This window comes from Leptodactylus fuscus, chromosome 2, assembly GCF_031893055.1.
Source record: "Leptodactylus fuscus isolate aLepFus1 chromosome 2, aLepFus1.hap2, whole genome shotgun sequence".
Classification (NCBI taxonomy): domain Eukaryota; kingdom Metazoa; phylum Chordata; class Amphibia; order Anura; family Leptodactylidae; genus Leptodactylus; species Leptodactylus fuscus.
Window position 1 is genome coordinate 234,783,623 of NC_134266.1, and position 15,132 is coordinate 234,798,754.

Here is a 15,132-nt window from a genome sequence, read left to right on the forward strand (position 1 = left end):
GCACCCCAACATGAAACTCCATGTCTGTACTCAACCTCTCCAATTCCTCCGCATCCTCATACTCATCCACCATAAGCGTTGCACAATTCTGCTAATACTAGGCTCCCTCCAACATGATTTCCCCCAACTCTGCTGGTTAGAGGCTCCCTCCACCCTGATTTCCACCAACTCTGCTGGTTAGAGGCTCCCTCCACCCTGCTTTCCCACAACTCTGCTGGTTAGAGGCTCCCTCCACCATGAATTTGCCCAAACTGGGCTGGTTAGAGGCTCCCTCCACCATGAATTGGTCCAAACTGGGCTGGTTAGAGGCTCCCTCCACCATGAATTGGTCCAAATTGGGGTTTTTAGAGGCTCCTCCACCATGAATTTGCCCAAACTGGGCTGTTTAGAGGCTCCCTCCACCATGAATTGGTCCAAACTGGGGTTTTTAGAGGCTCCCTCCACCATGAATTGGTCCAAACTGGGCTGGTTAGAGGCTCCCTCCACCATGAATTTGCCCAAACTGGGGTGTTTAGAGGCTCCCTCCACCATGAATTTGCCCAAACTCTGCTGGTTAGAGGCTCAATCCACCCTGATTTTCAAAACAAATGTTGGTGCCAACCTCAACTTACTACAAGGGCCAAATTCACTGCTGGTGACAAGCTCTCCTCACTGCAAGTGCCAAATACACATGTTTCAAGGTGTTTTCCTACTGTCAGAGAGGTGGTATTGAGTGTGTAAAGTGTGTAGTTGTTAGGCTGTGATGTTGGGGTAATAGAGGGTCTTTGGTGTGTTAGATGCCCCCAGACATGCTTCCCCTGCTGTCCCAGTGTCATTCCAGAGGTGTTGGCATCATTTCCTGTGGTGTCATAGTGGACTTGGTGACCCTCCAGACACGGATTTGGGTTTCCCCCTTAACGAGTATATGTTCCCCATAGACTATAATGGGGTTCGAAACCCGTTCGAACACACGAACAGTGAGCGGCTGTTCGATTCGAATTTCGAACCTCGAACATTTTAGTGTTCGCTCATCTCTAATAATGAGAGATATTGTATACAACAGCAATCAGTTTTGCAAACAGGAAACATAAATGCGACCAGACACTAAACCATGCCAATTGTAAACTTTGGTTTTCCTGAAATACCTAAATATTCATGACATCTTTAAGGCTAGGGCTATACGGCAACATTGATCATTGATATTGCAATGAGAGTCACAACCAATGTTTCCCTGCGACGTCTTCACTAATGTAAGTGAATTTAACTGAATAGACCCCGCGGGTGCTCGACTGTGACTTCTAGTCGCAATAACATCAAGTACTGCTGTATTATTTAATTTTTTTTTTTTTTTTTGCGATTAGAGGTTGCAGTCGAAGCACTCTCGGAGTTTCTCTATGATTCCGTTCACTTGAAGAAGCTTCTGTTAGCGATACTGCTTTCTTTGGTTGCGGTTTTAGATATCTCCGTATGTCAATTATACCTACATAAACGCCGGCGGTTTCCCTATAGGTATAACTGAAGCATAAAATTCGCAGAGGAAACCTCTGCAAACTTTTTGTGAAAATCGCTACCGAAAAAAACGCAATGCATTGCCACCTCATTTTTTCCCACAGCTCTTTTTTGCTGCCGGACGCTACAAGGAGGAACAATTACAGAATTTCAATAAAAAATTTTGGCATGCTGTCACTATGTTTAACCTGCTAGTTGAAAAAGCTAAAGTATATTCCCATGAGAACAACACGGGAACCAAAAGAAATCCTGAATTATCATCCCAATTATGTGAGTACATGCCACAGCAACATAGTGCTGCCATAGTGGTAATGTATAGAATTTTCAGAAAAATCTGTGTCTGCCTGTTGATAAAAAATTGAGTTTATAAAAAAATGCCACCAAAAAGTATCCCTTTATAGGAGCAGATACGGCACCAATGAGTAACAATTACAGAATTTCCAGACAAATTTGTTTGTCATCCTTTTTTGGGAGCAAATGTCACAACAATATAACATTAGGAGAGTAACAATTTTCAAAATTTCAAGAACAATTTCTGGTACATTACCAGGGTACATTCCAGTTGAAAAGTGGTAAAGAATTGAGCTTATAAAAATAATGCCAAAAATGATTCCATTATGGGAGCTTGTGCAGCAGTAAAGAATAACAATTACAGAATATCAAGACAAATTTCTAGTGCACTGCGCCTGCCGGTTAAGAAAGTGATAAGGAATTGAGTTTATAAAAAAGCAACCAAAATTGATACTGTCCTGTCTATATAAGACTATAACACACTGCCAGAGTCAGCTTGTTTTGTTTTTTTGCTATGATAATAGCACTTTTTCTCTGTTGGTTAACAAAAAAAAACACTATTGCCCCCCAAAAACCCTTAGAAAATGGGATTTTGCATCATAGAATCCAACACACTGTATACAAAATTAAGAAAGAAAGATATAATTGACATGCTGCGTTTTCAACGCAATTCAACAAAACCCCTGCTATGTCTTACTTTGGGGGGATGACTTATTTTCAAGGAAATAGGGTATGTAAGTACAACAACCCTGTGCCTACTGACGGAGGTGCCAACACCCAGGGGTGAACCTAGCCTATCTGCTACCTGCAGTGTTCTGTAGAAAGGTACTTCTAAAAAAAAAAAAAAAAAAAATCCAACCTTTGCAGATCAAAAAATCAATTTGGTCTACACACATTATAATGCCCTGTTTACTGACCCCCACAGTATATTATCCACTCTATTGCCCCCCACACAGTATAACACCTTATTACTAATCCACACAGTATATTGTGCCCTTTACTGACTCCCATACAATATATTGTGACCTTTGATTGGTTTCTAGAGCCCCCCTAATTACAATTGTAGGCCATGACTATTTGCACATCAAAAAATCCACTTATATGGCCTACATACAGTATAAGGCCCTCTTTACTGCCCCCACAGTATATTATCCCCTTTATTAGCCTCCACACAGTATAACACCTCCTTTACTGACCCACATAGTATGTTGTCCCCTTTACCGGCTCCCACACGGTATATTGTTCCTTTCTAGGCCCCCACACATAATTTTGCCCTCTTAAAGTATATTGTCCCTTTTTCAGCCCCCACACATATTATTGTCCTCTCCTTTTTGGTCCCCAGACAGTATATTGTCCCCTTTTAGGCCCCCCGCATAGTAGATTGCCCTCTTGTTTTTGGCCCCCACGCAGTAAACTGCCCCCTTTCTCGCTCCCCACACAGTGATATGTTTGCCTTAGATTTGACCCTAATTTTCCATTACTTTCAGGCTTGACTTGCACCTGAAATTTTCGTCAACCACAAGACTCTATTATAATCTGAGGTCTCCTCAGACCCCAAAGTATAATAAGTGGAAGCCGAAGGAAGTGATTAAAAATAACAAACAGTTGTACTCAGCTTATCTAACCTCTCTGGGGCATCCTTGCGGTTTCCAGGCATCCTCTTCTATCTTCTGGTTGACATCACACAACCCAAGATCACTACTGAGGCCTGTGATGGGGCTTCTGCATCTCTGCTGTGGCTATTTTTCTGCAGCGTGTGATGGGATTTGCTAGGGACTCTAAAGCGCTGTGCCCAGACTGTAGCGTTTACTCCTCGTGGGACCCTAGCCTTTGATTTGTACCCCAGCCGGGGATTTGTACCAAATCTATTCAAGGTTTACCTTTCGGGGTCTCAATGATACTGCCAGTGTTTTATCCATACTGGCTCTTTGAGCTATGACGTTTTTTATCTGATTGTATCTGGACTATTCCCTAGGTGGTCTAATTTACATAGGGTTTTCCCATTTTTTGGGGGCAAACAGTGACAGTATTTTATCGATATTTATTAATGTCATGTATTACGTGTCCTATCATTAGATTTGGGTTATTCAATGTTGTTTAGTGAAGACATACATAGAGATTGTTTCTTAATTGTAACCTTTGTGTGACTCCTCCTAAAATATTAGCATAGAAGACACACCCTGCTTTATAAGAGGTATAACTAATACTTGGAATCAAAGGAGGACTGGTACAGTCTTGTCATTCACAATGAAGACGCTGCGTGTTGTTCTTTTATTGTCTGGCATTGCAGCCCTTTGGGCTTCGGAGACCTGCTCCAGTGACAGTAAGTACACAAGTTATATCACTTTCTGACTTAGTCAGTCTGCAGTCTATTGCAGTGGCTTCATATTAGGAATCAGATGTAAGCAGTACAGTAGACTTTATATAGGTGTATGATGTAAAATATAACTTGTAACTATTGTAAATGATAATACATTATTACAGAATCATTCTGAAGGTCACATACAGAAACTTGATATGGCATTGGAAAATGTTGTTCCCTACAATAAGATATCGTCATTTTGGAATTAATAATAATAAGTACTCTGATCTTTCTTACTACTACATTTTGAATAGATATTTGGGGTGTAATAATATATAATATATATATTATAATATATAATCGGGTCCGTATGTTTTGCCCGCAGAACATGAGGAGAGAAAAGTACATCATGAACTACTTTCCTCTCCGCATGACTCGTGCGGACACCATACGGAAAACACACAAACCCCATTATAGTCTATGGGGTCTGTGTGCTTTTATTGCTCACCGCTTGTCAATGTGTTTGGTATTCCACTTGTCAATGTGTTCGGTACCTTATGCGGACTAACCCGAAATTGAATACAGATATGATACGGGCCTCAAAGTGAAAAAAGTGGGATTTACTAAGTACTAGCCTCTACCCACGACTTCGTCTGCGTGTTGTTGTTGTCGATCATCCACTTATATTTAGCCAATTGCTGCTGTCCATGATCCGCCTGCTCAGGCCTTTCGGCTCTGCTACATCTGTGCATATGCATAGCATACCCAGCTCTATCTACATCCCTGCATATGGACAGCATACCCAGCTCTATCTACATCCCTGCATATGCATAGCATACCCAGCTCTATCTACATCCCTGCATATGTACAGAATACCCAGCAGTGCTACATATCTGCATAAACTTTGCTACATCTGGCTACTTGGATGAAAGGAGTTTTCTTAGTGTCTGAGCAGCCTTTGTGTTATAAACGGCTGAACGGATTTGGCTGCAATTTGGCACAGTTCTCGCCCCCCCCCCCATCATAGCCTGAACCCCACATTCCCCTCTCTTACTCACAAAAAGTGTACACCCCATATACCCCTCTTGCCCACACACAGCCTGCATGTTCTCTTCTCTCCTCACCTTCCATTAGATGCCATTCTCAGCAGCTTCCACACTGTCCTGTTCAACCGGATATAACTCCGCCCACACAATACCGTTATCCTATCGTAGCCGGATCAAGGACCTGTGATGACATCATCAAGGGTCCTTTAGTCTAGTATGAAGCTAAATTCGTTCATATCGGTCGTGAAGCCATGTCATGTACCCGAATAAAAAGTAGCCTATGTTTCTTTCCAGGTTCCAATCTATCTATGTGACAAATTTCATTCAAATCCGTTCAGCCGTTTTTGCGTGATTGAGGAACAACCATCCAAACACACAAACTTTCACATTTATAATATTAGTAGGATATAATAAGTAGGATTAGTAGGATAATATTAGTAGGATTAGTAGGATAGGATAATATTAGTAGGATAAGATAGCAGTACACAATATAATATACAAATATTGGAAGACCAGACAATGTAATACACTTTGCTGTTCAGAGCTATATACGCTTTAGTCAATGTCAATGTTAAGATGCATTTATTGTTTAATCTCTCAATATATTCAGTTTCTCAAGAAGTATGGCAATAACTACTTGTAACTAACCAGTAAAGTGAGGTTATGTCAACAATAGGGATTTAGAGACTGTTGTCAGAGCTTTCATTGTCAAACCCGTCTCTATAGTAAAACATTTCAGCTCATGATTTAACAAAGCGACAAGTGGGAAGATAAAAGGATTAAGGAAGATATTTATGAACAAATTCATCCTTATGCAGTGAACTGACTTGTAACACAGGGATGATATTACTCAGTTTTATAGGATGAGTCAGGGGCTTACCAACTACAAATTCTTTATGTAAGCAGGTAGCACCAAAACTATGAGGTATAGATTAGTCACTGACTAATCACAATAAAAAATTCCTGAAAGTAACGCTAGGTTCACACCTGCGTTCAGGTCTCTGTTCTGTGGTTTCCGTCTTCTTCGTGCAAGAAGATGGAAACCACAGACCGGGTCTGGCCGTGAGCGCAGTGAGCGTTTTATGCTCTCCGCCGCGAAACCGTTTTTTTTTTAATCCAGACACAGAATACTGCATGTCCAACTCTGTGTCCGGATTAATACACCCGGTTTCATGGCGGAGAGCATAAAACGCTCAACCGCCGCTCACGGCCGGACAGCTTTCTCACCCATTCAAATGAATGGGTGAGAGAGTCCTGCAGATTTCCGTCTCCTGCTCTGTTTTGTGCAGGAAACGGAAACCTGCAGAACGGAGACCGGGCGCAGATGTGAACGAGCCCTTAGTTACTCAAAACTCTCACGGTCCAGCATATGTTTCTAGCACAAAACTACAGAAATACAATGAAAGCAGAAATATATAGTAAGACTTCCTTATGTAGTAAACTTTACACTGAGGCCAGATTATAAAACTGCACCAAACTGGACTGTGTAAACATGACCCAAAGTAGTAACTAGAACCACCAAAGGAAATTCCAAAGAAGATGACAAATAAATTGACATCTGGGGTCAGTGCTAGAGATTCCATCACAGCGTCCGCCTAAAAATTGGTAAAATCCTGCAGGAGCACTTTTTCCTCTGCCGGTTTCAGTTTTAAAATGAGAGATACCCGATGCATCCCATTACAGTCAATAGTCGCAATGTGCGTGTAACCGCTATTTTATCATTCCTCCAATCAGTGGCGGATCCAGGGTTTGCGGGGCCCTGGGCAATTGACTTTGGCGGGGCCCTACTTACTGGGGGTCTTGCACTTCTAACCTGTACTTCCCAACTGTTGAAGACTAGAAAGAGGGAACAAAACGTGTGGCGCGCGCAGCGCACCACAACAAATTAGGCCCCGCCCACTTTTATGTTGACTCCACCCATTCTCATTCAATTTTCATGTGATTCCACACAGTATAATCCTCCTACAGTCACCCGTAAATTATATCTCCCCCCATTTTCATATACACCCTTCATCTACCTCTAGTTTCATGTCCCCCCCTCTATCTCTGTCCCCAGTTTCATGCCATTCTCCCCTTTATCTGCCCACAGTTTCATTTCCCCCCGTCTCTGCCCCAGTGTCATGCCATCCCCCCCTTCATCTGCCCCAGTGTCATGCCGTTCTCCCCCCTTCATTTGCCCCAGTGTCATGCCGTTCTCCCCCCTTCATCTGCCCCAGTGTCATGCCATTCTCCCCCCTTCATCTGCCCCATTGTCATGCTGTTCTCTCCCCCTTCATTTGCCCCAGTGTCATGCTGTTCTCCCCCTCTTCATCTGCCCCAGTGTCATGCCGTTCTCACCCTCCATCTGCCCCAGTGTCATGCCCCCCTTCATCTGCCCCAGTGTCATGCCATTCTCCCCCCTTCATCTGCCCCAGTGTCATGCTGTTCTCTCCCCCTCTATCTGTCCCAGTGCCATGCCGTTCTCCCCCTCCATCTGCCCCAGTGTCATGCCGTTCTCCCCCCTCATCTGCCCCAGTGTCATGCCATTCTCCCCCCTTCATCTGCCCCAGTGTCGTGCTGTTCTCCCCCCCTCCATCTGCCCCAGTGCCATGCCGTTCTCCCCCCTCCATCTGCCCCAGTGTCATGCCGTTCTCCCCCTCCATCTGCCCCAGTGTCATGCTGTTCTCCCCCCCTCCATCTGCCCCAGTGCCATGCCGTTCTCCCCCCTCCATCTGCCCCAGTGTCATGCCGTTCTCACACACACTCACCATTCCTAGTTCCCTCAGAGCTCTCTCCTCTCTCATACACATATTGTAGCCGCGATGTGATGACGTCATCACATCGCGGCTACAAATGCCGGAGGCCGGAGCTCAGCGTTAAAGCAGGAGCTGAGCTGTGACAGCTCCGGCTTTAAACACCTATGCATTCAGCTCATCGGCATCCTACCGCCGATGAGCCGAATACATAGGCGTTTAAAGCAGGAGCTGTCAGCTCCTGCTTTAACGCTGAGCTCAGTTGGAATCGGGACATGCCGACCGGGACCATTTTGTTAGGTCCCGGCCGTGCCGCGGGGCCCCGTTGCCTGGTTCGCCCTGCCCTGGATCCGCCCCTGCCAATGGACCAGAACAAGAGAGAGGCAATGCTTGTGAGATAAAATACACTATACTGATAAAATACACCGTACTGGAAAGGGTGAGGTTGGGTTTCCATTGGTGTCTACAGTTGTGTTACGAAGTTCTGTGCAGATTCTTTTATCGCCAGTGAGGTCCATTGGGTGACATTGATGTTGGTTATATGGCAGAGCCAGCTTTGTATCTCTGTACTTATGACAAGGCAAAAATTAAAAAGGGATGTAGATATGAACCCAATCTTACAAAGCAATTTGACAGGGCTTTACTTCACAATTGACAGACAGTAGAAGGTTGACAAAAGCTGAGGCCAAGGAACTGTCAAGAGGCAAAACCAAAAACTGCAACTAATTAACAACCATTTAGATAATGAACAAGAAGCAAGAGCAGATGACTTTAAAAAAAAGTATTAGCTCAGAATAGCACATGGACCAAGGATTGTGCAATTGCACATACTTAGTACGACCAGGTTTCAGTAACATAGACACACTTACAACATCCATGGATCTCATCAGTTGCCTCCAAAGTGGCAGAAACAGTTGCAGAGAATAGTGAAATGTGTGTATAGGCTGCTATGGATTACTATGAATGACAACAGAAACTAATAGATATTAGCTGGTATTTTTTTGTGAGAATTTGGCACATGGAGTCTGTCTTGATATATCTCCCCCAGTGTATCAACAGTCAAGTATAAAGGCAGATTAAATAATGCAGAAGTTAGGGAGGCCCTGTTATATTCTCTGTATACTTTAGTGGCTGTATATAATACCTCTGACCTCTACGCTTTATTCCTTTTATTTGCCCACTATCAGTGCAATCCATTTCAGTGCCTGATACTAGAGAACTAGTCACATGGGTGACCCCTGACTATAATGATTGGAATCCCAGGAAAGGTGAGGGAACATAAAAAACACTGTTACTTACCTCTCCTGGCTCCGGAAGGCTTCAGGCCTACTTGGTGACGTCCCAGATGCCACGTAGGCTGGGCTTGCATCCTTATGTGCCGCGACGCAAACCTCAGATCAAGTGACATCTCTTCCATCGTTGAAGATGGCTGATATCATCGGGGAGTGCACCGAAGCCAGGAGAGGTAAGTAACAGTCTTTTTTTTTGTTTGTATTCTCCCCTGGGTCTCCGATCATTATACTCTGGGGTCTGAATAGGTCGGGGGGGCCATGTCAAAAGTTCCCCATTCCTAGTTACGCCACTGGCTAAAAATAAAGAAAAAAAAGCATTATTTATTCATGATGTGGCTGCAAAGCTATGAAGCAAATTGCAGTTCTGTGCGTATGTGACATGAAACAACCATAAATAATATAAGTAATGTAAAGCAGACCAAGATGGCAACTAGGCCACAATGCATATTATGTGTTTGCTTCATCTGGGGGTAGCACAAAAACCTACATAGATAGAATTCAATATACAACCAAAACTGACTGCTCTGCTTGATATAGTTACATAGTGGACATGTCTATGAAGTGCTCCCATTATTCCACCTACTGTAAAGCAAGTAAAACTATGCCACGCTTTATGCAAATGATAGAATGACAAGTCTAGTAAAACTGGATCTTATATTGTTTATTCTGCAGCCTGAGTACATCAAGACTATAATTATTCCCTGTAATACGGGAAGAAGCCATGGAGGAATGTATCCGCATGTTCATTAGATAATTGTGTTTCCTTAGAGAAAATGTACAGGGCAGCAGAAATCTGTAGTGCGCACACTACCTCGCCTGCCAATCCCAGGTAGACTGTCAGAATGTCTCATCTAAGGGCTCCCAGCCAAATACTGAGCTGTGCCCTGAGAACGCTCACTTACTCAGCTCTGCCCTACATTGCCGCACCGCACAGATCCCCAGAAGTGTCCGTCCAGCTGTTCTGGCAGATGGGGCCTCAGGTCTCACAGAAGACCATTTTCCCTTTGGTTTATGCAGCAGTGGTTTCCATCCCCCTTCTGCAATGAGGGGACTACGCTGGCATATAAGACTACACTGGGCATTCGGCTGACCTTTATATTAAAGAACGTAGCACTATGTGATAAAACAATAATGGTTCCAAAGTGACTTTGGATTTATAGTCTGTACACTGGACTATGTACATTTTTTAGGTTCTGTTCACAACTGTGTATGAAAAAAACAACAGATTCCTAAATGAATCTGATAGATCTTGAGGGATCTGTGAAACAGATCATAATGGATAGAGATGAGCGAGTACTATTCGAAACTCCCGTTTCAAATAGCACACACCCATAGGAATGAATGGACATAGAACGCAGGGGGTTAATCGGCCAGCCGCTTAGTCTGTGTGCTAGCCGCTTCCATTAATTCCTATGGGTTTGTGCTATTCGAAACGGCCGTTTCGAATAGTACTCGTTCATCACTAATAATGGATTATAATAGATCTGTCATATCTGCATTAAATCCTATAGAAATGGGAAGCCATGACCACAGTGAAATTTACAGCTGATATGTGCTCCAAGGTTGTTCTTGTAACCTCAGAGTTGGTCCTATATTTTCTGATGCCTTGTGCTATTGCTTTCGCCACCCCTACCCCCAATATAGCCAGTATATCAACTAAATACAGTATGTCAGAGGGGTAGATGGGGCAAGGCAGCCGGGGTCACAATAGGCTTACCCCCATATGGAATAATCCCAGCCTTCCTGAGTTTAATCTGAGTAGTGGGACCTTGAAAAACAGATATTTGCACATTAGACTGGAGGGGGAACTAATACATAGTTTCTAACAACTTAGACAGCAATTGCAACTCCCTCATAGTGCCATCCATCAATACTTACAATTTAGACATGAGTTTATGACCCAGCATCACACTCTGAATCTAAGCGTTGCATCCCATGTTGTTATTGATGTACTGGGGAGCAGGGTCCTGCCAGGGGAGTTCTCTCCTATTTGTACCAGTGTCTATTCTATACCTATTTCTTCAAGTATCACCTGAAGGTCAGAGACAGGTGGCAAGTAGGTGTAGGGCTGTACTATCCCATCATATCTTTGTGTGAGGCACAAAATTACTCCCAGTTTTTGGAAGATGCTCTATAAGCTTTGGGTGTGACATGACAGCAACACTATGTGGACAGGAAGATACCCTTTTTATGCATACGCTATGGGAATGTGAGTGGTTTGGAATGTTTTGGACTGAAATAAGGAATTACACTGGAAGTTGTTTCCAAGGTCTGTCTCCTAAACCTGATAGACTTTAGTAGGAGCCACACTTCTGATTGTAAAGGAATATCCTGCATATTCTGCACGGCCAGGAAACTCATTGCAGTCCACTGGATCTAAATAACAATACTTACAAAAAGGGGACTACATACCAGGCTGAACAACTTAATAGGACTGCAGAAAGGGGTATACATGAGGCATAACACATTCTGTCCATGTTTGAGAAAATGTTGTCCATGGTTGGGTATTCCTGGTCACCTAGGGCACTTCAATGAGATGTTGTCACTTAGGTGTTAATGATTGTACAGCTATCTGATTGCATATTATATAGACTATTATGTGATAACTGATATATAGCCTCACCTACTATTGTATGTTGTTTTATTGTATCTTAATGTTTGGAAAATAGTTGTTGCAGTTTAATAAAAAAGGATTAGGGCGCTTTACCCATAGGGCCTATAGTGCATTTGCTTTGGGTCCTATGGAAGCATGGGCCTTTTGGGACAGTGTAAGAGTCCTTCATTGGCTGTCCCACTGCTCTCAGCTGCCCCAACTTCAACTCATTGTCGTCCTTAGAGCCATCAGCTCCCTGCTTCACCATTCATCCTGTCTCTGCTCTGGGAACTACAGATGTGATGTGATGACGTCACTTATATCGCACCTGCAGCTCCCTGAAGACTCCAGACCAGAGAGAGCAGGGGAGTGAGGAGAGGTGAGTATTAGTATTTTCTTTATGTTTGTTTAGTACAAGAGGGACATAATATTGTGGGGGCAACTGCAGGGGAACTTTAAACTTTGGGTGCAGCTGGATGGGGACATGAAACAGGAGGGGAACTTTAAAATGAGGGGGCAGCTTAAGGGGGACATTAAATATAAGTGGTGGTGATGTGTGTGTGTATGTGTAGGGGGGGGGGGGGTCACCTTTATGAAACCTTTGCACCGCGCCCACCAATGTGTTAGAATGACCCTGAAAAGAGTACATACAACCATAAAGTTCCCCAGTAATACCAAGAGAAATTGGCCAAATAATAATATAGTAATAGTAGTGTATGCGTAGTGTAAGGCATCGTAATATATTTGCTGTACAGGGGTGTCAGGCATTCTATGGCACCAATTTCAACAAGGGCAAATAAGCGGTTTTTAGCATGGTGCAAAATTGTATTGAATTGCTTTAATAGGACATTGGAGTTCTTAATACACCAAAATGAGAGTGGACACATTTATAAGCAATACTATAAAGCCTGACTCACTTTTATGGCTTTTTCTTTGGCAGAAGAAGTTGTGTAGAGGTTGCAAAATATGACACCCAACCTGACTTCAATGTATTTTCATTGAAACACTGGCAATACATTGCTCACTCCACCCCGTTCATATTATACAAGGTCAGACTTGTCCATCTGATACTCTGGTAGGTTCAGTGTTTAATGCAATTACCAAGCACAGCCAGAAGAGGGCATGTGACCTTTACCATAGACCACAATACCTGAGGATAATTTCCTTTATTCTAATTTTGAGTTATTTTGCAAATGAATGTTTATTGCCAATATATGTAGAAGAAAAATAGTGCAAAATAAAGTACAATAACTAAAAATGCAGCAGTTTTATTCGCTGTAGCCGCCGAAGAAGGCCCCTGAGTAGAGATGAGCGAACACTGTTCGGATCAGCCAATCCGAACAGCACGCACCCATAGAAATGAATGGAAGCACCTGTGACGCTGACTTTGCCGGTGGCTGGCCGGCGTCACAGGTGCTTCCATTCATTTCTATGGGTGCGTGCTGTTCGGATCGGCTGATCCGAACAGTGTTTGCTCATCTCTACTCCTGAGAAAACTAGTCATTTATTCAGCTGTATCCGATGTACTACAATGTCCCAATAAAACTGTCAGCTTCAAATATTGAATTAATTCACATTTCTCTTTTGTTCATTCGCTTCATTTTGTTGTTTGACACAAATAAACTATTAATTCTTCTATTTTTGAAAGCATTCTTACTTTACAGCATTTTATTACCACACATGCCTAAAACTTTTGCACCGTATTGTTGCTCTGTAGATAAATATATGAATTTCACACTAGGGGTTAAAAATGCATTTAACAAAAACAAAGCCTTGCAAAACTTTTGGGATTTGCCACAGGCAACTTGCTCAATAGATCAGAAGATATAGAAGAAGGATTGCATAACCTCAGGAGGCGGCCAAACAGTCTTCCCAGTAATGCCTGGCAGGCAACCCTGCCACTAAAGCCCGGTTCACATCTGCGTTCGGTATTCCGTTCAGGGAGTCTGCTTGGGGTCCCTCTGAATGGAATACTGAATGCATTGACAAGCGGTGAGCTTATGAAAGCACATGGACCCCATAGACTATAATGGGGTCTGTGTGTTTTCTGCGTGGTGTTCGCACGAATCATGCAGAGAAGAAAGTAGTTCATGAAGTACTTTTCTGTCCGCATGACTCGTGCGGAAAACACACAGACCCCGTTATAGTCTATGGGGTCCGTGTGCTTTCATATGCTCACCAGTATTCTGTTCGGGCAGGTCCCCATGTAGACTCCCCAAACTGAATACCGAACGCAGATGTCACTTTGACATTACTTATGTCTTCCTATTAAAAACCTTGTAAAACATTGAATACCGTCTTACGCTAGGTTCACACCTGCGTTCAGCTGTCCGTTCTGGCATGCAGAAGACGGAAACCACAGACCGGGTCCGGCCGTGAGCGGCGGTGAGCGTTTTAGGCTCTCCACCGCAAAACCGTTTTTTTAATCCGGACACAGAGTACTGCATGTCCGACTCTGTGTCCGGTTTATAAAACCCGGTTTCGCGGCGGAGAGCGCAAAACGCTCACCGCCGCTCACGGCCTGACAGCTTTCTCACCCATTCAAATGAATGGGTGAGAAAGACTCTGGCAGGTTTCCGTCTCCTGCTCTGTTTTATGCATGAAACGGAAACCTGAAGTACGGAGTGCCGGCGCAGATGTGAACGAGCCCTTACTAGAACTCAGAGTTTCATGCATAACTCTTCAGAACAAGTGGGGCATTTTGGACCACATTTATTCAGACTGAATCAAACCTGCCAATCGATTCTGTTGAATTAAACCCGGGAAATTAACTCATCACTAATATCCAACAATGTTACGGTCACTATCCAGCCACAAGCAGAATTGGATGTTATAGTAAGGGTGTTATTTCCCCATAGTCATGCTTTGGGTGGTAACATTCAACTATGCATGGTTGTACATTTGTAGAGATATCGGCTAAAAGTAGAGTTGGTTAGCTGGCTAGTCATCTGGGGCATAACTTGAAAGGGTTCAAAAGGCAGGGTTGCACCTGGGCCCAGGAGCCTTTGGGGGCCCATAAGGTGTCTCTTCCCTGTGTGAAGGATCGGTACTATAAAGAAGACATTATAGTTATAGAGTCTGGTGCAGGCAAGTTGGTGCAGAATGGAAATGTTTATGACAACTGTAAAGAAAACTATTGTTTTGTTTCATTTTTTTTTCCCTTCTTTCCTTTTGTAGAATGTAAGAATTCATGTAAGAATCGATGTGGAGACAAGCTAGACAAGTCATACAGCTGTCAGTGCAATACTCAATGTGAACGGTTCGGAGACTGCTGCAGCGACTATTCCATCTGCTCCTGTAAGAGAAACCTGGACAGTGACGTGATATATAACCAACATGAAATAGCCAATAGATCTAATAGAGACATAGCATTACATGCTAGCCATAT

General features: G+C 43.4%; 1 protein-coding gene across 1 annotated transcript in view; it reads left to right on the forward strand.

The window, feature by feature from the left end:
* Positions 1-4,012: 4,012 nt before the first annotated feature.
* Positions 4,013-15,132, forward strand: part of ENDOU (endonuclease, poly(U) specific) — a 42,655-nt gene continuing 31,535 nt past the window's right edge. The window contains exons 1-2 of the mRNA XM_075262914.1: positions 4,013-4,102; positions 14,922-15,041. Coding sequence (XP_075119015.1) covers positions 4,027-4,102; positions 14,922-15,041 — 196 coding nt within the window. The 5' untranslated portion in view covers positions 4,013-4,026. The remainder of the gene's footprint in view (positions 4,103-14,921; positions 15,042-15,132) is intronic.